Source organism: Engraulis encrasicolus, chromosome 10 (assembly GCF_034702125.1).
Source record: "Engraulis encrasicolus isolate BLACKSEA-1 chromosome 10, IST_EnEncr_1.0, whole genome shotgun sequence".
NCBI classification, from domain to species: Eukaryota; Metazoa; Chordata; class Actinopteri; order Clupeiformes; family Engraulidae; genus Engraulis; species Engraulis encrasicolus.
In genome coordinates, this window is record NC_085866.1 from 42,960,242 (window position 1) to 42,983,745 (window position 23,504).

The window sequence follows — 23,504 nt, forward strand, 5'->3', positions numbered from 1 at the left end:
AGTTTTTCCAATAAGGGGAGGGTGAACTTTTTGGGGGAGGGCGTAATAATTTTGGGGGTCGGGTTCGGGTTCCATGGTTTTGTGATGACGGCATAGATAAATACAAACTGCTCATTGTACATAATTATAAATATGGTTTTATGGGATTTCAAAGATTATACAGGGTTAGGGGATATCATGGCGGGGTGGGAAAGTCACTAGCAAGAATGAACGGTTATGGGCATGAGAGGAATGGTGGAGAAAACGGGAACCTGTTGCGTAGTGCGAATGGGACGGACTGCAAGAAGAGTTTGAAGAAGAGTGATCTCCGTTAACTGACTGATTAATTAGCTTTGTTACTTAGTGAAAAATAAAATGAATGTATTAATTTTATCTGTAAATATTCGAAAGGGAGGGGAGAGACAAACATTTTTGGGTGGTCAGGGTTCTCTGCGCTACACTGAAAGTTTTCCCTGTCATGAGTTGAGAAAGTTGAGTTCAGCACTTGCCTTGTCTTCCCTACACTGTGTCCAATAGCCCTTCCTGGTTTGCTATTTAAATAAATCCACTTTCAACAAGAGCAACCAGCCTGCCAGCAGAGAGAATCCTGACCCAATTTCCCCTTCCTCTCAATGTCCAGGCATTGCTGTTGTGGAGATGAGATGTCTGTTTTATTAAAAGTGCCATTGAAGCACAACAGTGACACCTGTTGTTGGGACAGGTTATTTCTGATGCATCGTGGCGCACAAATGTAGCGTGTGTTATTTTCTTTTTTTTTTTAAACGAGAAATGGGAGATACAAAACACATTTGTATCAGAAACACACATTTATTTATTTTCCAAAAAGACAACAATTACATTATAGTAGACCCATTTAGACAAATCATACCGAAGAAAATAATCAAATAACATGAGGCACAAGTTGTTTTCTGAAAACAAACAAAAGTGAATTACAACATCTGGCAATGAAAATCCCCATTCAACCATACATAGGATCCACACAAGAATCTCTCTGGTGCAAAAAGGATTCAATAGTGAAATCAGTCTTGACATGACATGGTGACAATGAATGAAAAAAAAACAACTATCAGCATGGCTCTCACTTTGATGTACAGTGTATTTCACAGGAATTGAAAAATTACATGCAAAACCTGTTTACTGAGTCTTAAGTCGGATAGTTACCCAGTTTGGATAACCACACAGACAGTACCTCAAGGAACACGCTGAGAAGACTGTCGATTTTGAATTCAGTTAAACAATTGAAAAGGCACACAATTACAAAAAAACTGAGTTTGTGGAACACCCGTATGGGTTGAAACAGGTCTTCGATATCAGCAGCATAAGAAAACATACTTTCTGAGTTCTTTCCCCACTTACTGGCAGTATATATCAGACCATGTCAGGTTGAATTTCCTGCTTACACATCTGTGAGGAGAGAGAAGTGAGAGAGAGTTCATTAGGAGGTTGGAGCACTAGTCAACTGACCAAGGTGGATCCCATCTCGTTATTATGTAGGCAGGTCACGCTCGCTCAACCTCTAAAGGCACTCTCGGTTGCGTGTCTACCGGCCCATCGGATGAAGTGGTTCATTAGCATTCCACAGAGAAAAGCAACTTGGAATAAACTCTGACAGTGCTGTATAGTTTTGCATACATTTTCTATTGTGTGTGTTCTATGGGCTTGGATCCATGAGACATTCTGTGGGCATCTTCCAAGTCAACTTTCAAAAGGCTTCAAGAGGAACTGAGTGGGGTTTTTTTGTTTTGTTTTGGAGGGTCCGTTTAATTCAGTGCCGTATTACCTATACATAAAATTACAGTGCAACTTTGAATGGTTTATGTTGAAGTGTTGGAGCCAAAAAGGCTCTTCCTTATAATTTGCTGACTTGGCATGATCCCTACTCACCGCCCCAGTCACATGGACCCCAAACCTCAACTTACACACTCTTCCATCAACCCTCCAAGGCACCCAGCATCAAGTAATGCTATTGGATACGACATTCAATTCTGAACCTCTTCATAATCCTGTCTTCTGTGATGGAAATAACAATTCAGTGAAATTAACGGCTTTCTACTTATCACATACAACATATCAAAGTATCTAGAGTCTTTATGATATTGTGCATCCCTTGCCTTTAGGTTTGGGCTTGGGTTTGTCCTCCGGCTCCGTCTCAGGGGCAGTGTCTTTTGTACTTGCGGGGGCCTCAGCCGCTGGAGCTGCAGCTTCCTTTGCAGGCTCCGCTGCAGTTGCTGCTGAAGCCTCTGGTGCGGCCTCAGCAACTGCTGGCTCTGCCTCCTTGGCTGCTTCAGCAGCTGGGGCAGCAGCTTCCTGTGACATTGCAGCTATGGCTGCCTCCGCTTCTTTTGCGATCTCAGCCGCTGTCGGCTCACTTTCCTTTACTGCTTCAGCCACTGGAGCTTCGGCCTCTTTAGCAGCCTCAGCTACTGGAGCCATGGTCTCAGGTGCAGCCTCAGCCACTGGAGCTGCAGCCTCAGCCACTGGAGCTGCGGCTTCTGGTGCAGCATCGGCCACTGCAGGTTCTGCTTCTTTAACGGCTTCAACTACTGGAGCCTCTGCTTCTTTTACGGCCTCGGCCACTGCTGGCTCTGCTTCTTTTGGGACCTCAGCGACTGGAGTCGCGGCCTCAGCTGCTGGTGCGGCAGCCTCTGTCGCAACTTCAGCCACTGCTGGTTCAGCCTCTTTGGCAGCTTCAGCAACTGGTGCGTCGCCTTCCTTTGCAACCTCTGCCACTGGTGCTTCTGTTGCAGCCTCCGCCACTGGAGCTGCGGCCTCAGCTGCTGCCTCAGCCACCGCAGGCTCTGCTTCCTTTGCAACCTCAGCGTCCTTCACAGCCTCAACGGCTGGAGCCTCAGCCTCTTTAGCGACCTCGGTCACTGGTACCTCTGCTTCTTTCGCAACCTCAGCCACTGGAGCTGCAGCCTCGGTGGCAACCTCAGCCACTGGAGCTGCAGCCTCAGCCGCAACCTCAGCTACGGCAGGCTCTGCTTCCTTTGCCGCCTCTGCCACTGGAGCCTCTGCTTCTTTGGCAACCCCAGCCTCTGGTGCAGCCTCGGCTAGTGCAGGCTCTGCTTCCTTAACTGCTTCAACAGCTGGAGCCTCAGCCACTGGAGCTGCAGCCTCAGTTGCAACCTCAGCCACCGGAGCTGCAGCCTCAGTTGCAACCTCAGCCACTGGAGCTGCAGCCTCAGTTGCAACCTCAGCTACGGCAGGCTCTGCTTCCTTTGCCACCTCAGCCACTGGGGCTTCGGGTGCAGCCTCGGCCACTGCTGGCTCTGCTTCTTTTGGGACCTCAGTGACCGGAGCCGCGGCCTCAGCTGCTGGAGCAGCAGCCTCTGTTGCAACCTCAGCCGCAGCTGGTTCAGCCTCTTTGGCTACCTCAGCAACTGGCTCTGCTGGTGCTTCTACCTCCTTTGCAGCTTCGGCAGCTGTGGCCTCCACAACAGCTTCTGCAGCGGCTGGCTCTGCGGCCGCCGCTGCTGTCACAGCCTCAGCTTCAGCAGCTGCTGCTGCTGGTTCTGCTTCTTTGGCGGCAACCTCAGCGACAGCTTCTTCTGCAGGCTTGGCTGCGGCATCTGCAACAGCTTCGGTGACGGCTGGTTCTTCTTTAGCCGGAGCAGCAGCACTCTCCACTTCCTTGACCTCTGCAGTGATGTCTACCTCTTGGACGATGGGAATGGCTGCAGCAGCCTCGGCCTCCTTGACGGCCGGAGCCTCGGCCTCCTGCACCAGAGGTTCAGCGGCTGCTGGGGCGGCAGCGGCGGCAACTGCCGCTTCTGCCGCTGCCGTCGCTGCGGCTAGGACTTCAGGTGCGACGGCCACGGCTTCGGCCTCCTTCACGTCAGAAATGGCCTGTTGCTGGGCCATGACCGCCTCCATGACGGGGAGGATCTCCTGAATGACAGGAGCCGAGTCCTGGGCCTCGGTGGTGAAGCCTATCTGACCGGCACCGTCCACTTCCTTGGGCAAAATGATGCCAATCTTGCCCAGGCTCTCAGCGCCTCCTTCAGTATGCAGCCAGTCCATCTTCTGCATGTGTTGCTGGACTGCGTCCGCCACCCGTGCATCAATCATGGCCTCTGTCAGGATGCCGTCCGCCGACGAGTACGCAGCCGCCTGGCGGGGGCAAGCGGGGGGAAGAGAATTTCTCATTACTTTCTCAAGTGCATGTGTCAGATAAGTCTTCCCGGTAAAAGCATTTTGAAACCCCTAAATCTGACAGTCGAGAGAAAGACAAACACACGCACGCAGGCGCGGTCTTACCTGCCAGGCGACACCGAGTTTCGATATTTCACGGCCTGACATGCCATCCGTCAAGGCGGCGATATCCGTACACTTCTGCCCGTAGTCAAACTGAGCCAGCTTCATCCTCCTTTATAAAAGAAAAAGGAAGATCAAGTTATTACTTGAGTGACTTTTTGGGTTGACTGTCTATTTGCATGACCTTAAATGTCGACTGAATGATAAAATAACACTAATTCATGCTGTGCACTCTCTCAACAAACTCGATTTATGATTGTGATTAATCTGTTAACAATATAGCTGTTCAATTAATTTTAGGCATTAGCCGGAAATTTTTTATTTAAGGCATGTGTTCACGTTCATGTGTTGGCTTAGAACCAGTTTCCAGAGGGTTCCATTTGAGTAAATTCCAGTAAAGAAAAACAAAATTCGAACCGTATTTCCCCAATCAACTAACACTGAGTTTGCAACCGCTGTATACAAACTCTCCCACTATATTTTTTAAGATACTGTGATCAAGGCAAGGCCATGACAGAGCTTGCCGATGTGAATACATAAAAGGTTTATAGCTAGATAGCTAATTTGCAACCTCAGGAACCCAGGATTCACAAATAGAAGGAATCATATTCCGATGACACTTGAATGCAATTACACATACTCTTTGTTGTGCTAAAATGTGTTTCGTAATGTAATGTCACGTAACTTAATTTGTATAGCGCATTTCATACACACTTTCCGTTCAATGTGCTTTACAATCACATCAAAACAATCAATGTGCTTAAAAATCAATGTGCCTTACAACTGGCCCATTAAAAAGGACTTACTGTCGGCCGGTGGAGGCAGGGCCCAGGACGTATTTGTCAAAGTAGAGGCGCACCAGCCTCTCCCTCTCCTCCACCCCAGGAAGGGCGAAGTTGACAATCTCATCAATGCGATCGTTTATGGCCCAGTCAAACTGCTCCGGCTGGTTACTGGCCAGCACCAGCATAAATCTACAGCACAAAATGAGAAGGGTGTGCAGCGTTAAGTACAAGGAACCTGGGCTGGATTATACATGCTCATCTGGGTCCAAGTCTGGATTCTCCAAGGATAATAAAATGGGCATAGGAACAAACAACAAAAAAGGTCATGGCACCCACTTGTTGCTTTGTTCCCCGGTGCGATACAGGAATGCGTTAAGGGTAGCTCGTAGGTCTTCACTAATTTTCTCCTATGAAATACACACACAGACACACGGTCATAACCAGGAAAGTTCACGCATGTGTAAACAATAAAAGGAACACACGGCGTACGTGCACATGATTAGACATGCTACTTGCTCGCAGCTGACTCACAGTTGATCTCTTGCGCAGGAAGGCATCTGCTTCATCCACGAAGAGCAGAAGGCTAAAAGAGAAGGGGGGATGGGGTGGTCATATTATACGTTATACAACGATATATACAGTATATAGAGTAATGCGTCACAATCAGTGTGCAGCTTTGACCACAGTTCACTGAGCTTTACTTATTTATGCATGACATGGTTAACTTACTTATTTATAGAATGGATCTTTATAGGACACGTAAACATCACCAAAGTTCAGTGACATACAATACGAAGCACAAAAGCCACGTGTGCTCTTCATGATGTTGTTACATTGAGGCCTTTCATTAACTTCAATACAATCTTGCGCATCAGCATCGAAGTTGTACCAGTATTGCAGCACTGTGTGAATTATTAGTAATTAATATTATTATTGATGTCGACGTTGTCACTATTAATAAATATTATTAACGGGGTCCATTTTTAGAAACACTCATAATATTGTTGATCAAAGTGACCGTAAATCAAATCCTTAGAAATTACAATGCACTGCCACCGTGGGTAAACAAAGTATTAAGAGATCGAAAGTACTCTGCAATAACATCAAAGCCGGTGTGCAGAGACCTTCACACTCCAAGACTCCATGGTCATTGTGCCAGAGAATGCATATCCTTGATGGCTCTCTCTTGTCTGTGTAGTCTAAACGTTGCTTTTTTTTGGAGGAAGGATGCGGGATAAAGTGGTAAAAAGCGGCGGTGGCCTCACATTAATGCAAGAAACAGTAGTTTCTGCAGTGTCGCCGTCATAAATCTCAAGGCCACATTGCATTAAATGAGGCATTAAAACATTCACAGCGATGATGAATTAGCCCAGTGCCGTTGTACTAAGCGGCCCCTCTGTGCCATCTGCGCTCAGGGTGGTAGTGTAGCGAGTGAGTGTGTGAGTGTGTGTGTGTGTGTGTGTGTGTGTGTGTTGGGCAGAATTCAACAATTTAATGCACTTGGGTGGGCTTACCCGCGCTTGCTCGTGCCGGCCCAATCAAAGACTTTGTGCATGGCTGTGACTCCCTCTCTGCCCATGGGCGCCACATCGCCGCCAGTCATGATGGCGTAGTCCATTCCGGAATGCGCGGCAAGTTTCTGAGAGTAGCAACAGCAACAGCAATGACTTAGTCACTTCACACACAGTGCGAGATGAGTCACTTCAACACATTATAAACAGCCTTACAGCATCTTGACACAACTGTTCCTTAACTGCTCTGCTTCCTTAATGGGTTGCCAGATGTTAAGTTAGTGTAAAATCAAATCCTGAATGCCTTAAATATGGGTTGCCTCTTGATTATTACTTATAATTTATTTCCCTTTCGGCATATACTGTATATTATGTGTATTTTGGTGAGGGGGGCAGGGGGCGATGTCTACCTTGGCGAAGAGTGTTTTGCCAGTTCCCGGGGGGCCGTACATGAGGATGTTTCTGTAGAGGCCTTTGTTCTTGCGCGTGTTGTGTGTAGCGATGGCAATGTCACGAACTCGCTCCTCCAGTGCAGGCTGCAGCAGGAAAGAAGAAAGAGGAGAGAGGAGAGGTGAGAAGAGGAGAAGAGAGCAGAGGAGGGCAGAGGATAGGAGAGGGGAACAGAGTAGGGGAGAGGTCATGGATATAACATCACCTTGGCTTTCGTTTATACCCTTTTCTGCTGAATAAAAAAACAGCTTAATATTATTTCATAGGAAAAAAAACATGGTGGCGCTGGCAATTTCTCGCCTTTAGCGTGAATACTCACACTCAGCACAACTCCTTCCAGGGCATCTGTGGCTTTGCTGAACATACGCTTGGTCGTCTGAGGAGAGAGAGTGCACAGAGGTTAAAGCCGTCAACGGCCTGCTTTCCAGTATTTTCCAGCTTTTATCGAAAATAAAGTCAATCTGTGCTTTACAGTACAATGGCTGTGGAGAGGGAGGCCAGGGCTTGGCTACTTAAAGAGAGGGATTACCTTTTCGTCTTTAAATAAATTGTTTGGGTTTTTCAGCGGATGGGACAATTAGAAAGGAGACAGGAAAGTAATGGGGGAGAGAGAGAGAGAGAGAGAGAGAGAGAGAGAGAGAGAGAGAGAGAGAGAGAGAGAGAGAGAGAGAGAGAGAGAGGCAGAGACAGAGAGGCATGGCGAAGGATTGGGAAATAACTTTGGACCGGAATCGAACCTGGGTCCCTGGCCTAACAGTATAGTGTCTTAGCCGTTGGAGCCACGGCCAGGCAGGAGGTGGGGTGGGCTGGGGTGAGGGAGTTACCTTGAGTGGGTGCTTTATCGCCTCCCCAGTACTAATCCTGGAAGTCTCTCGGACCAGCGAGGGCTTTCCTAGACGTGCCTCAATGTAGCGGGCTGCCACCCCCGTGGCATTGCGCGCCGTGTAGATGCCCACCGCTAACAGAGACAAGCCTGCCACCTAGAGGGGGCAGTGAAGAATTGCACACATGTCATTTTTAGAGATGGATCTGGTTTGTGAAGTGGAGGATGTTTAGCATGCAAGAAGTCCAATGCAGGATTATGACTGAAGAGTAAATAAAAGTGGGTCTTACCGTAACGGTGACTTTATCCCAGTCTGTAACGAAGGCTTGAAATCCCTCTCCAAATACAACACCTGCAGTTCTGATTGAAAAAAATGTGAAATACTTTTTAAAAAAAGAATAGAAAAACTTTTCAATCCAGCAACACAGGGCACACAGGGTACAAAATATGTTTCACCATCAAGATGACAGCAGGGTGCAACAGAGGGCAAAACACAATTTAAAAAGTGATACAGTGTACAGTCATTTCTCACAGTGCCAGAACTACAGAGGTGCCAATCTTGGGTACGTGTAGTAAAACATCCTGCCAATTTTGATCCATTGAGCACTAAAGACAATTAGATCAGCTCAGCCAAGTCACCTGTGTCAGAAGTACACCAAGGCAGGACTTTGACTTTCTGAACCCAGGACTGAAACTTTTGTGGATCTATGGCTGAAACATCAGAAATGAATAACAGGAGATGGGTCATAAGAAGTTTCTTCCAGAATCAATGTGATGAAAGGTTCTAAGTGACCTTCTCCTTTAGGAGAATAGTGCGGGTTCAGAATGAATCGAGTTCAATGGGAAATCAGCACCCACCCATTAAGGAGTCCGGAATTGGTCCGGAATCCACTTTTTCGTCACGCATTGCATTCAATACATTGGTTCCAGCTGTTTGTACACAGACGAATGCGTACGCAGCCAGGGATTCCAAAATGCTAGGCGGCTAGGTGTTTAACATTGGAAGTTCCATTGGAGCAGTGTAGTGTGTGGTTAGAACCTGTTTTCTCGCTGGCTGGATGTTGTTGCGGTCTCTGTACTGCTACCAACTCAATTCTGGGATAACATATCTTACCGTGAGTACATCAGAATCAATTCCTATGCTTTGAAAATGAAGTTGTATTGTATCACACCAATCACACGTGAGGAGGACGTTTGAGTGATGGCAGCTTCCAAACAATCAGAGGCCGCCACCGACTGCGAAAGCCCGCCTTGTCAGCAGTGGCTAACACTTTGCAACACAATATAGCCAGTGTTGCCAAGTCCGCTTATTATACGCGACTTTGGGCTTCTTTTTTTGAGCAGTCGCTTTTAATTTTGTAAAGTCGCGGGTTGCGTTTTTTTTGGGCTTGTTCTTTTCAGGGTTGGGCTTGCTGTTTTCTCCTGCTCTGGTGGTGATTTGAATGTGTTTCTCAATGGCAACTCGTTTTTTCTCACTCATCCTTACAAGTGACCCTACTACAATATTGTTAACTCCCACTTTCTGTGGTCACTTGTGGGGATTTTAGCTGCCATGCAGATCCCCGCAAAGAGCAAGGTCTTCCCTGACCAGGCACGCGACTGACAACCCACCCTTTCTGTCGCTTCTTTTGGGCTTGTTTTCACGACGCCCCTCAGTCGCTTCTTTTGGGCTTGTTTTTAGGACGTCAGTCGCTTATTTGTCGCAGAAAATCTGGCAACACTGAATATAGCGTTTTTCAGAGCACATGGCAAAGAATTCCGAGCGACATGATAGTATGTTCTTCTAAACAGCGTCACCAACATTACAGCGTGGGTAAAACCGCCAGCCGAGAAGACAACAGGTTCTTGTCATACACTGTGCAGGGCTCCAATGGCACTTCCAATGAAAAGTTTATAAATATTCAAAATGTATGTATAGCTTGGTTACCATACACTTACATTTCATTACAATTAGCCGAAGCTTTTATCCAAAGCTACTTTTTAGCTACCTTTATCCAAAGCAACTACAGGGTAGTTGGTTACAATCCCTGGATCAGTGTGGGGATAGGTGTCTTGCTCAAGGGCACTTCAGCCATGGGAATTGAACTTGCAACCCTGTGATCTACAGTCCAAATCCCTTATTACACCACGGCTGCCCCAATATTTCAAACGGTCACCATGGCGCGCTTCGCAGACGCCCCAACACCGGAGGAAAGAAAACGACACTGAAGAACACTGGAGAAAACAATTAAGTTTCCCTGCTGTCAACCTCGAGTTGCCAAAACACTTTTGGGGGACTTTTCCACCATTCAATATCCCGATTGCAAAATGCTTTTGTGAGATATTGAATTTACACTTCTGTCGTCACTCGTCAGTGACATCTTCTGACATCATCCCGAGGCCACAAGCACACGGGAGGACGGGAAGTTAGATAATGGAAAGAACACCCTATTGTGATGAAGCGGTCCGCAGGAAGATCCCTCTGTTGGATTGAAACATTGCCGTATGTTAAAACGAAATAAAGTATTTTTGGAGTTAATACCCAGTGTGCAGACCGCTTCATCACACTACTTACCACTTTTTGTCTGGCACCTGGATTACTACTTGTGGATGTGCGCACCCTACTTCCAAGAACATCCTATTGAAAATCTTTGGAAACATGTCTGCCTGAGTAGTCCACACACTCGGCTTGAGCAAAAATATACACTTTATTTCATTTTAACAAACAGCAACGTTTCGATACACCAGTGGGATCTTCCTCGCCTGTTTGTTTAATGAAATAAAGTGTATATATTTGGAGCTCAAGCCCAAGCCACTCTATCACACGGTCTACCACTTTTGTCCTGCTACTGGATTATTGTTTCTGTGGATGCGTGTGTGCACCTGGATTATTGTTTCTGTGGATGCGTGTGTCCTGCACCTGGATTATTGTTTCTGTGGATGCGTGTGTGCACCCCAACCTCCAAACGAACATGTCTGTCTGCCTGACTCACCTGATGGACTCCAGCACGGTCTGCCTGTGCTCGGCTGCCTTGAGTCGGATCTGCTCGCGGATGATGTCAGCGTTCTCCCGCTCCACCTTGGCCCGTGCCTGGGCCTCGGCCTCCACGCGCATCATCTCGTTCTTATGCCGCAGGTCCATCTCATGTTCGATGGTGGCTGAGGGGGAGAAGGGATGAGCGCAGGGGTGTCAAACTCAAATTGACTGAGGACCAAAATCAACATCTGGAACGAAGTGGCGGGACGAACTCACCATTTATTTTTTTAAAAATGACTAAAATTGTGCGTACATGCACTTTATTCTCATAGTTAAATTCCACACACACTCTTTCCAATCATACAGAGTAGTTAAAATGCATCTTCACATCCTGTGACACAGCAAATTTCATGTTCAAGTCTTGTTACACTATACATAAATGGTGTATGTGGGCCAACTGTAACACACATTTGAAATGATCTCACGGGCCGAATAAAACGGCTCCGCGGGCTAGATTTGGCCCCCGTGCCTAAGTTTGACATCCCTGGATTAGAGGAACAGCCGTGTTAGTTAGCAGCACCGGTCAGTTGCAGGATTACAGTAGTGAGCAACTTCATTGATCGAATCCATCAGTTTTTGCATGTCTGACATTTGGTCTCATTTCAGGCATTACACAATTAGGCATAGTAGTTAGTTAGCTGCACTGTTCTATTGCAGAAGAGTTGTAGGGACCCTCCATGAATTGAATCTGTCCCTTTCTGTGTTTCTGAATGTTTCATCTGACATTTGGTTTTGTTCAAGGCATCATATAAATAAAATGTTACAATGGTTACTTAGGGTATAGAAAATAAGAGAGAGTAGCAAGTGAGTACTTGTCAATTTCATGACAATTAGTTGTGGGCAGTCGTATAAACAAAGAAAAAGGAAGTCATTTTTGCTGAAGCAAACAAGTTAACTCAAAACAGTCAATTCAAATGAAGAACACACACTCTCTCTCGCCTAATTCTACATCTATAGGGAAAACATGTACAAACTGTTTGACCACTGTGTTCCATTTAAAAGCTTATGTATTCAAAATACATGAAAATCCAGAGGTCAATAGGCGAGCGACTGAGGTGTTATGATGTTGAGCTGTCCATACCTCTGCGCATAGCCTCCTGCTTTTGGACCGACTCCTCCTGTTTGCGAAGACTCTCATCATTGATAGCTTGCTGGAGTAAAAAAAAGAAACAAAATTAAACCCATGGATCAAATCAAACATTTGCCATGAGTGCAGCAGACATGACAACCTATTGTCTGTTATGGTAGCTACATTCCCTCTTGTGTAAAAAAAAAAACCACAAGACAAAACGTATAGGCTTTCATAGACATTCATATCAATTAATTCATGTCCACTTCTGGGTGAGGTAGCAAAAAAGGGTTACCTGTTGCCGTAGCTGGTCGTCATATCTCTGTCTGGCGAGCTTATCTTGATACTGTGCCCTCTGGAAGAAAACAAAGGATGCATCAATGACAGCCGCTGCCGTGGTGATATGAGCTACTCAAGCCATTACAACACACAACAGTGCCCCTGGCCTAGGGGTTAGGTTACAGGGGAGCGTTTCTCGAAAGTGCAGTTATTAGCCAACTTAGGTAGTCGTCAATGGGAACTTGCATTGTAAACAACAAATTAGCTAATGTAGTTAGCAACTATGGTTTTGAGAAATGCACCCCAGGCATGGCTTTGAGTTTGGGCTATGTTAACAACCTATTGCTCATCTCAACAGAACATGGCAACAACGACAGATAACGCATATGAAGAAAAGTAGAGTGTTTGTTGTCCATACCGCTTGGTTCTGTTTGGTCTCCTCCCCTAGTGTCTTCCTCCTCTCCTCTCCTTGGGTGCGGATCTGCTCCGACTTCAACTGTTCCACTGCTGCCTCATATTCCTGGGGGAAGAAGGAAGCTTCAGTCAAAAGCAAAAAATCTGTCGAAACATATTTGAGGAGACCGCAGGAATGCAAAATCACACATTTCCCTTATTGGTAGTTGCATTGAATCCCCATCTTCTTCTCTTTTTTTAAGAAATGCTGAGTCTAAATTAGCAGTCACATGATTTGAAACTATTTAACATTTAGAACAAAATAAAAACATATACATTAAGTTTTCATAGTTTGATCATTTTGAATCCACGACAGTCATTCTCATGGACTATTTTGTATCAACGTCTCTCTAAACAAACTGATTACTAATGACCACACATAATGGGCTGAGCCACTAATGTTAATACTATTCCTAGTAATGCATTACACATTGGACACTGTAAACCTATATGGTGCATCATTCTGTTAAGTTAGAGGGCAAAGACTTTGACTAAAAAAGTGACAAATTAACTGAAGACAGAAAAGTCAATGTCTGTTTGTATTATCAGCATGGACTTCGGACTTTCTTTACAGTTACAGGTCAATGATATAGCCTACTTCGGTTAACTCCATATCCCTTTTCAACTACGAAAAGGGGGGGGGGGGTGCTGTAGAGGTGAAGGTATATGATCCCCTTCATTTGAAATAGACATATGTCACTTGCCTTTATCTTAGTTTGATGCTCCAATTGCACGGTTTGCTCTTGCATGCGGGCCAAACCCAAAGCGTCTTTCGCATGACCTGGAAAATATATTGCACCAGAAGAGAGTTACACACATTATTGTATTACAGTTTTTACATATTCTCAATCCACTATAATGTTTACATCATGGGATTTTGGCACAATGTCAAGTGTCAAGGCAGAGCATGTTTATTTTCTAAACATGCATATGAATGCATGTTATTCTGCAAAATTATGACATATGGTATAACAAATGTCCAAGTAATATGAGATAAAGTAGTTTATTTTACAACGTACAGTAGTACACTTTATAGTTTATTTTACACCTTAGAGATTTAAATGTTTTTACACATTGCCATTGCATTTGACTTGTGTTTACATCCTAGCCTTTTACACATTGTCAACATATGTAAAGGTAAACTTGTTTATTCCTTTAGCCTACTAACATGTGTTCTGCTGCACATCTATGAGATATGATACAAGAAGCTGCCATGTAAAATGTAAGCTAAACCAGACCACCACACAGTCCTCACGTGCTATAAATGACCTTGGCGGCTGCCACATGCATGTCCTGCCCATGCATAGGCATACATAGGCTACACACTAGCGGGCGGAATGCGTCTAAACGAACAAGTGAAGCGACCTATTCCATTCAACATGTGCAGAACAGTTTGTTCTCTCCACCAGGCAGACACGCCCACTTTGAACCCCCATGCATCTTGAGCCTTCAACCAATCCGAGCAAGACCCCCGGTATTCATTACACACAAGTTTGAGTTTGTTTAGCTACAAGTTTGTCTTTCAGATTATATGTTTGATGTCTTCTTATGTTTACAGCGAGCAATACATCTCTGCAAACAATAGAAACAGTATGTTCAGTCAAATCAATTGGCGTCATGTAATGCGTTTTGGGCACGACACGGCCAAACGTCGTTTTGGGAAGCCTCATCTTGGAATGCATGCGTGCCGATACCTAAAACGTCTACTCACGGGATCTGTCGAGTTCTTTAGCAGCCTTTGCAGCTCTTTCCAGTCCAGTAGGGTCGAAGTTACTCCACTTGTCCCTGGGCTTGTCGCCTCCTCCTCCACCGCTGGCCCCAGACCCTCCTTCGGGTGCTGAAAATGTCTCCTCCTCGGGCTGAGGTGTTTTACCTCTTCCCCAACCAAAGAGCCAAGACATGTTTGCACCTTCGAGTCGTGCGCGGCGGTCCGGGGCTCAGGTCCGTCTGTGTATGTGTGTGTGCACTGTGTAGTCTGCTCCGCCAGAGCAGCACGGATGTTTCACACACGCCAGAGCTATAGAGAAAGAGTTGTCCTGAAGCCGTTGACGGCCGCGGACGAGCATGGCTGCTCTACATCCGGGGTTTCGCCGTCACTTCATTTTGCTCAAAGGGTCCTGTGCAGCAACGGGGACGCCATTGAGTGTCGTTGGCGTGTCGACCACTTCCCAGGTAAGTTGATATAATAGGGAGATTAATCAAAGTTGTCTGTCTGTGTCAGCGTAAGCTATCACAAGTACAGTCTCTGAGGATGTAATTTTTCCCAGTTTGGTAATATAAAATCACAATGGTAATGTGAAAACCCGTTAATTGTGTGGTAGCGTTTTCAGCACGGCGCTTGGTTCAACTTTGGATTTTGACGTGTTCGCAAAACATCAATGCTACCTTTCAATCTATATTTTAAACGATGACATGTCACATATGTCGCATATTTTATAAGATACCGTCCTGTTGTCTTCTGTCAATATCCATACAGTCGTTATGTTTGATTTCAGAGCTATTTGCTTACGGTCATTTATAGCTAATGTTTCTAAGCTAGCTGAAGGCTAATGTCAACAAAGTTATACTAGTTTGATGCACGGAGATCTTTTGTGCTAACTAATTAGATCCAGTAATGACTAACGAGGCATTCAAATGCTGATGTTCATGGCTTCAGGTATTACTTAAAGTAGAATTTGGGATTTTTGTGCCATTGAGTGTCTATTGTGTCGTGTGTCGACACAGGCTATCACAAGTAACAGTCTCCGAGGATGTTTGTTGTTTTTGGGTAGTATACAATGGTGATGTTACCTGCTCATTTGTTATGCTGACATTAAGCTTACATTACTCGTGTATCTTTACGATAGCTAGATTTCACAATGAACTGCGAGGCATTGAAATGCTGATGTTCATTTTGTCATTTTTCTGTTCGAATCTAGATTCTATAGCTATTTTAAAGCAGATGGTGTGCTGAAGCTGTGAGCTCGTGATGATCAGGGTAAAGTGCTGTTTATACATACCTGGGTATTTTGTAACGAACATTTTCTTCTCTACGCTTAGCAAAATATTTTTGTTCACAATCACAGCAGGCAAATACGCATAAATATGCAGTTGAGAGAGCTGTCATAAATACGTTAAGCCTGTGCGCCGTAAGTGGAAGTCTGCGTTTTATATACAAACGCTAACGGAGATTTAAAGAGTTTTTTTTGGAACTTCATTTATAGAAGGAAAACCTTCGTTAGTGAACGAAAGGCACAAACGAAGGGGAAGGTCTTAATATATTTAAATACCCGGGTATGTATGAAAACAGCACCTGATTAGAGTGTGGTTCATATTATTTTCGGTCAGATATTAGGTGTTGACATTACCAAAGAACTGCAAGAATTATTTTTTGTGTACTTGTGTATTAAACTACAATCAGTAAAATCATAACCTGGTAGCCTATTCGTCAACGTTTCAACATTGCAGTGTTAATATTTCAGTCGTTGAACAGTTTATGATTAATGCTTGCCTTTCTGTTTTTAAAGCTTTCTGTTGGTCTCCCACCCACCAGCAAACTGAAAACCTGCTGGAGCAATCCTGGCGTATTTCCCAATAAGCTGTAGACTTGTGATTCAAGCTGGAAGACACAAACCACTCATATGACCAAAAGGTAAGGTTTACTAGGGTTTTTTATCAAAGGGGAAAACGCAGGCACAGTGCCCTCATGCCAGACATAATTTCTCCACAACATTCTAATTATTGCAAACACATCAACTGTAAAGTGTTTTGGAGACAAGAGAATATATGTAGTTAATTGAAAATCCACAATCCAGCAATACAATGTTGGATTCGACAAATTGTACTAAACTCTAAATATAGGGATGTGGTGGGTGCAGTACCATAATTTTTGCACTACCATAATTTCACAATTTCACTGATATTAACAATATTTTGAATTGTAAGTTCAACTGTCTGTCAAACATTTATTCAAGTTTTACAACTTCATAGAACTTAATAATAATAATAATAATAATAATAATTGTATTTGTATAACACTGTTTCATACAAGGCATGTAACTCAAAGTGCTTAACAAAATGGGAAAAAAAACTTCATTGTTAGAGATGGATTTAAAAGGAGAGGTATAGAGGAGAGGCAGAAAGTAATGTCATCATTAACTTTAGTTAACAATTATAAGTAATGTCGTCGTTAACTTGGTTAACAATATGATCTACCATAAAAGACACATTTTGATTAAGTTTGGTTATATGTTGGTGGAGACCGCTACAGCAGGCTGGTGCAGGAGGTGGTGTTGGTGGAGACCGCTACAGCAGACTGGTGCAGGAGGTGTGTTGGTGGAGACCGCTACAGCAGACTGGTGCAGGAGGTGCAGACTGGTGGTATTGGTGGAGACCGCTACAGCAAGGCAGGTGCAGGAGGTGCAGGAGGTGCAGGAGGGTGGTTTGGTGGAGACCGCTACAGCAGGCTGGTACAGGAGGTGCAGGAGGTGGTGTTGGCCGCTACAGCAGGCTGGTGCAGGAGGTGCAGACCGGTGGTGTTGGTGGAGACCGGCTACAGCAGGCTGGTGCAGGAGGTGAAGGAGGTGGTGTTGGTGGAGACCGCTACAGCAGGCTGGTGCAGCCTGGTGGTGTTGGTGGAGACCGCTACAGCAGGCTGGTGCAGGAGGTGAAGGAGGTGGTGTGGCCGCTACAGCAGACTGGTGCAGACTGGTGGTGTTGGTGTTGGTGGAGACCACTACAGCAGGCTGGTGCGGGTGATGTTGACGTTTCCCTCCAAAAGAGTAACTGCAATGATATTACAGTATTACGGTATTGACACTTCAATATTTTTACATGACAATGAAGGCCATAAAATGGCCTACAAAAAACAAACCGAACTCGTTTTTTTGGGGGTATAATCTGATATAATTACCGTAAAAGGAACGCTCTCGCTCAATGAAATGTGCAGACCGGTGGTGTGGTGGAGACCGCTACAGCAGGCTGGTGCAGCCTGGTGGTGTTGGTGTTGGTGGAGACCGCTACAGCAGGCTGGTGCAGGAGGTGAAGGAGGTGGTGTTGGTGGAGGCCGCTAACAGCAGGCTGGTGCAGGAGGTGAAGGAGGTGGTGTTGGTGGAGGCCGCTACAGCAGGCTGGTGCAGGAGGTGAAGGAGGTGGTGTTGGTGGAGGCCGCTACAGCAGGCTGGTGCAGGAGGTGAAGGAGGTGGTGTTGGTGGAGACCGCTACAGCAGGCAGGTGCAGGAGGTGCAGACTGGTGGTATTGGTGGAGACCACTACAGCAGACTGGTACAGGAGGTGCAGGAGGTGGTGTTGGTGGTTTTGCCCACAGAATCTCTGCTCACCCTTTTTCCCCCCTTACCATTCTTTGTTAACCCCAGAGATGGTTATGTGTGAATATCCCAGCAAATCAGTCTTTTCTGAAATATTCAAATCAATCCCTTTCAGCACCAACACCCATGCCATGTATTTAAATAAATCTCTCTCTCTTTTTTTTCTCCTGTCTGCTCCACTCTGGTCATAGGTTGATGCTTTCAATGCATTGGAAGTTCCAGCATGTTTCCAGTTCCAGTGAATTCCAATTCTTCATGCATTATTGATTTCACGAACACACACACACACACACACACACACACACACACACACACACACACACACACACACACACACACACACACACACACGTCTTGTCATGTACACAGACATGCCGTTTTATTCATAGTATTTTGTTTGGGTTGTTTATGTTTCTATACCAATATAACTATTATTATTTGGAGTAATTTTTCTTTCAAATAAAAGATTGAACCATTCAAGCACAGGTTTGTACAGCTGTGGTTATTTACTTCATGTTCATTGCATCATGTTCATGTTCATTTGCATCCTGCATTGAGTGGTTTGGCAGGTCTGATGATGACTAGCATCATAAAGGCCGAAATTAACAGTAATGTATATTACTGTAGGCCTACAACTGGGACATGCTGTGTTTATATATATATATGCGTGTGTGTGTTTATTTTTTTATGTATTGGAAGTATTTTATCCATTAAAATATCCTACTGTAAATCTGCTGAATCCAAAACAAATAGACATTATCAAGGGCTACGGACAATTAGCATCTCAATGGTAAGTAATGGAGCTTCCTAGCTAAGATGACGTTTCCCTCCAAAAGTGTAACTGCAATGATATTACAGTATTACGGTATTGACACTACAATATTTTTACATGACAATGAAGGCCATAAAATGGCCTACAAAAAACAAACCGAACTCGTTTTTTTGGGGGGGGGTATAATCTGATATAATTACCGTAAAAGGACGCTCTCGCTCAATGAAATATATTGACAGCTCCCGGTGTATAGGACCCTTCTGCGGTGGGCGTAGACTACGCAAACCACGTGACCACTCGTCGGCAAAGATCAAAGGATGATCCAACTCTTTCTCTACGGCTCTGACACACGCGTGCTCCTCTGCCAGACAGTACGCAAGCGCAAAAAGAGGTAGGTGGGCTTTGGAGACCAGGAATGTTTCGAGGGAGTCAGTGATGCACCGTGCGCAAAACTTGGAGAAATGGCTATGCGCAAACCCATGGAATGATGGAACCCATGAACTCACAGTTGCCTTCATAAGTTCTCATAATAAAAACCCTGATAACCGCTTGACCTATTTTCACAATGTTCTTCAGATTGAGGACATGTGTCCATGTAATGCCAATGTATATTTCTATAAAGAGTGCGTTATTGTATAATAAGGGAATACGGGTATTGGACACAGACCCTTAGGACACCGAGGAAACGGAGAAGTAAGCATCTCTCAGGGTGAATAATGTAATACTGAAATAACTGAATAACAGATTATTTTTTTTTAAACTTCATTGAGCACTGCATATACCCGACATTATAATGTGTCTCTGCGAGTGTGCTGTTTTTCAGTTAGTTATTGATCGAATTGAATATTAATATTTCAAAACCCCTCTTTTATTAGTTGCAATTGGCACAATATTGAAGCCAAAAAGCCTTTAGACCATACACAAAATGCAAGGGCCAATTATCAATTCATTAGAATGCTGATGTGTATCTGTCATCATTCCTACACCAGACATATATACAGTCCTAGGAAAAACCCTTTGAAATTTCTTACATTTTTGTCAAAATTGGTAATAAAACGTGGTCTGATCTTCCCGGAAATCACAGGAAGAAACAATCAGCGTCTGCTTTAACTAATTCCACCCAAACATTTACATGTTATCATATTTGCATTGCCCATAAGATATAAACATTCACATGACAGTGAGGGCATAAGTAAGTACACCCTTGCATTCAATAGGTTTTAACCCTAAGTTAGTCGCAATAACCTCAACCAGATGTTTCCTGTAGTTGCAGATCAGATTAACAAAACAATCTGGATGTATCTGGTCTCCCTCTTCTTTAGAAAACTGCCTCTCGTCAGCAAGGTTTGTGGGATGTCTGGAGTGCATAGCTTTCTTGACTTCATGCCATATAATCTCAATTGTTTTTTGTCAGGGCTTTGACTGGGCTATTCCAGAATGTGTATTTCATTATTATGAAGCCATTCTAAAGTCGATTTGCTTCTAAAGTATGGGTTATTGTCACATTTCAGCACCCATCCTCTTGTGTGCTTCAACTGTGTGACAGACTACCTCACTTTTTTTCTGTAAAATATCTCGATAAACTTCTGAGTTCATTGTTCCACTGATAATAGCAAACTGTCAAGGGCCTGAGGCAGCAAGGTAGCCGCATATAATGATGCTCCCGCCACCATACTCGAAGGTGGAAATGATGTTTTGGTGAAGGTGTGGTTCTCCAGTTCTCCTCCAAACATGACATTGTGTGTTCCCCTGAACAATTCAACTTTGGTTTCAACGTTGGTCTACAGAATATTTTGCAGTAATTCTATGAAGCATATAAATGCTTTTTCGCAAACCTCAAAGGTTTAGCAATATTTTTTTGGACAGAAACCCCATTAATTTTATATTGGCAGAATGAATCCCATTTTTAGCTATTCTTGGTTACATCTCCTCTTCTGAGTATGGTGGCGGGAGCATCATTATATGTGGCTACCTTGCTGCCTCAGGCCCTTGACAGTTTGCTATTATCAGTGGAACAATGAACTCAAGTTTATTGTGATATTTTACAGAAAAAACTTGAGGAAGTCTGTCACACAGTTGAAGCACACAAGAGTATGGGTCCTGAAATGTGACAACAACCCATACTTTAGAAGCAAATCAACTTTAGAATGGCTTCATAATAATGAAATACACATTCTGAAATAGCCCAGTCAAAGCCCTGACAAAAAACAATTGAGATTATATGGCATGAAGTCAAGAAAGCTATGCACTCCAGACATCCCACAAACCTTGCTGACGAGAGGCAGTTCTCTAAAGAAGAGGGAGACAAGATACAAAACAGATTGTTTTGTTAATCTGATCTGCAACTACAGGACAAGTCTGGTTGATGATATTGCAACTAACTGAGGGTTAAAACCTACTTAATGCAAGGGTGTACTTACTTATGCCCTGCTCTCCTGTGAATGTTATGGCCTTATGATCAATACAAATATGATAACATGTAAATGTTTGGGTGGAATTAATTAAAGCAGACTCTGATTGTTCCTTCTTGAGATTTCCGGGAAGATCAGACCATGTTTTATGATCAATTTTGACAGAAATGTAAGAAATTTCAAAGGGTGTACAAACTTTTTCCTGGGACTGTATGTTGCCTCTATAGATTGTGAAAGCGTGAAAGCCCATTGGGAAACTCCAACTCCCATTGTCATTGTGACACAGCACACAAGTGAACACTGCACACTGCACACAACGAAATTGCATTTATGCCTCACCCGTGCAAGGGGGCAGCCCTCAGTGGCGCCCCATGGGGAGCAGTGCGATGGGACGGTACCATGCTCAGGGTACCTCAGTCATGGAGGAGGATGGGGGAGAGCACTGGTTGATTACTCCCCCCACCAACCTGGCGGGTCGGGAGTCGAACCGGCAACCTCTGGGATGCAAGTCTGACGCCCTAACCGCTCACCCATGACTGCCCATGACATGTGACATGTTAGTAAAGGAGATTGGCCAACTGAAACACAATCTCAAAATTACATTGAACTCAACATGCCATTTTATTCCAAAGTCGCAATGACTGACACAAATGAAGCTATTTTTGCAGCACTATGATGAGTGCTCAGTAGGTAATATCTGGTGAAAACATTTGTAATACAGTCAAGGAAATAAACTTGTCCCCAGGTCATAAGTTCAGTTGTATGCACCAGATAAATGAAAGTTGTCCTTGTCACATAAGCTAGTACAGCACATAGAGCACATAACAATATTGCATTTACGCCTCCCCGTGCATGGGGGCAGCGCAACAGACACCCTGAAGAGAGCACTGAGAGGGGAAGATACCATGCTCAGGGTAGGATGAGAGAGAGAGAGGACTGGTTAAAAAGTCATCACATCACTCCCCCACCCTGGTGGTGTCAGGGAATCAGACCCATACTCTGTCAAAATGGGCTGCTTGGTCGAAATGGGAAATGAGAAATGAAATATTACCTCCAAGCTAGTAGACAAATAGTTAACTTTAAGTCCTATGAGACCAGTTAGCCGCGAGCTGGTATCATAGGACTCAATGTTAACTGCTAGCATGGACGTAAAATTTGCATTGCCATACCTCGAGAACAGTTGAAAGTACAGGAGAACGGTAAAACTCTATTATTTAACTCGAGGGGAGGTGTAAAATAAGCTTATTTCCAAAAATGGGACAGTATCACTTTAACATGGCCCTAAACTAAATCCTAACTCTGACACCTGACCCAGGAGCATTGTAGCTCAGCTCGGCAGGTAGGCCATAGTGACACTCCGGACAGGATTACGACTACATGGGGCCCTGGGCCAGGCGGCAAGAAAGGGACCCTCTCATGAGGTTCCAAAAGATTTCGCGGTATTAGCGAAGATTGTTGTTGGGGGTACGGGGGTTCGTCCCCCTACAAAAATGGAAAATATGTCATTTATTTTTTTAAACACAACATGAGAACATACATTCAAATCAATAATGACTATTTTTTAATAGTACGGAGGCTTAGGCATCAGGCCCCACTTGGCTCTTGGGCCCCAGGGCCTTGAAGTAATCCGTCCTGAGGACTCTCTAGCAACCCTTTGGCTAAAAGCTTGACCTTGGGTGAGTGGGTGAGGGTGGGTGAGGAGAGTGGATGACCCCTATAAGACTAGGGGCCTAACACTTCACTCCTCCCAGCAGTGTGAATGCATGGACACACTGTTGTAAGTGTTGGCCAAATGGCCAAGAAGCTGGTCTTCTGATCACAGGGTCACAAATGCAATTCCTAGAGAGTTAACCATCTGGGCTGGTCATTTCAGGACATCTGAGTTGTCCCTAAGAAAGGTATACCGTAACCCATCTTGCTTCTGGCGATGGTCCATGTATTTAGGGTTAAGAGCCTTGGATAAGAACATTGACTAAATGCAGTTCAAGGTAGGGAGTGTTGCCATGGTTTGCACTGTGACTAACGGCTGGAAAAAAACATAACCCGCCCTTTATGCTACGGCTATGGGATGAATACAGAGGTGTGGAGCTTTTATCAGGGGCATTTGGTGACAAATCTATTTAACTCATGTACTGATTCAAACAGTGTGATATAGGCCTACTTTAAACCTGGACACCAGTTAGCCAGAGGCATGGAGACAGTGACACTGATGACTATCTTTCTGAGTGTCTGGTTGCACCCTGACCTATGCCCTCAGTGCCTCCTCTTCTCTAAAAGTAGAGTCACATATAGGTTAACCATGCGGCTACAGAACAGTTGTTGGTTATTGATCAATAGTGACATCTAAAGGAAACAGTGGTCAAAGACTAGTA

At 44.6% G+C, this 23,504-nt stretch overlaps 1 protein-coding gene and 1 long non-coding RNA gene across 4 annotated transcripts; one reads left to right on the top strand and one right to left on the bottom strand.

The window, feature by feature from the left end:
- Positions 1-793: 793 nt before the first annotated feature.
- On the bottom strand, positions 794-14,649 carry LOC134457130 (uncharacterized). Of its 2 annotated transcripts, XM_063208945.1 has the most exons (17): positions 14,355-14,649; positions 13,348-13,424; positions 12,609-12,710; positions 12,207-12,266; positions 11,924-11,993; positions 10,799-10,964; positions 8,117-8,186; positions 7,828-7,983; positions 7,323-7,379; positions 6,964-7,089; positions 6,557-6,681; positions 5,574-5,625; positions 5,379-5,449; positions 5,064-5,231; positions 4,261-4,369; positions 2,112-4,113; positions 794-1,404 (listed from the first exon to the last, which is right to left on the bottom strand). In XM_063208945.1, exons 1-17 carry the CDS (start codon positions 14,542-14,544, stop codon positions 1,397-1,399), a joined length of 3,609 nt encoding a protein of 1,202 aa, XP_063065015.1. In that variant the 5' UTR covers positions 14,545-14,649; the 3' UTR covers positions 794-1,396. The 2 variants fall into 2 exon arrangements, with proteins under 2 accessions (XP_063065015.1, XP_063065014.1); XM_063208944.1 differs by having other exon boundaries at positions 794-4,113.
- Positions 14,650-14,671: 22 nt separating this feature from the next.
- LOC134457131 (uncharacterized) lies at positions 14,672-16,947 on the top strand. Of its 2 annotated transcripts, none has more exons than XR_010036405.1 (3): positions 14,672-14,815; positions 16,150-16,274; positions 16,883-16,947. It is a non-coding gene; the product is annotated as an uncharacterized LOC134457131 (long non-coding RNA). The 2 variants fall into 2 exon arrangements; XR_010036406.1 differs by having other exon boundaries at positions 16,862-16,943.
- Positions 16,948-23,504: the final 6,557 nt, after the last annotated feature.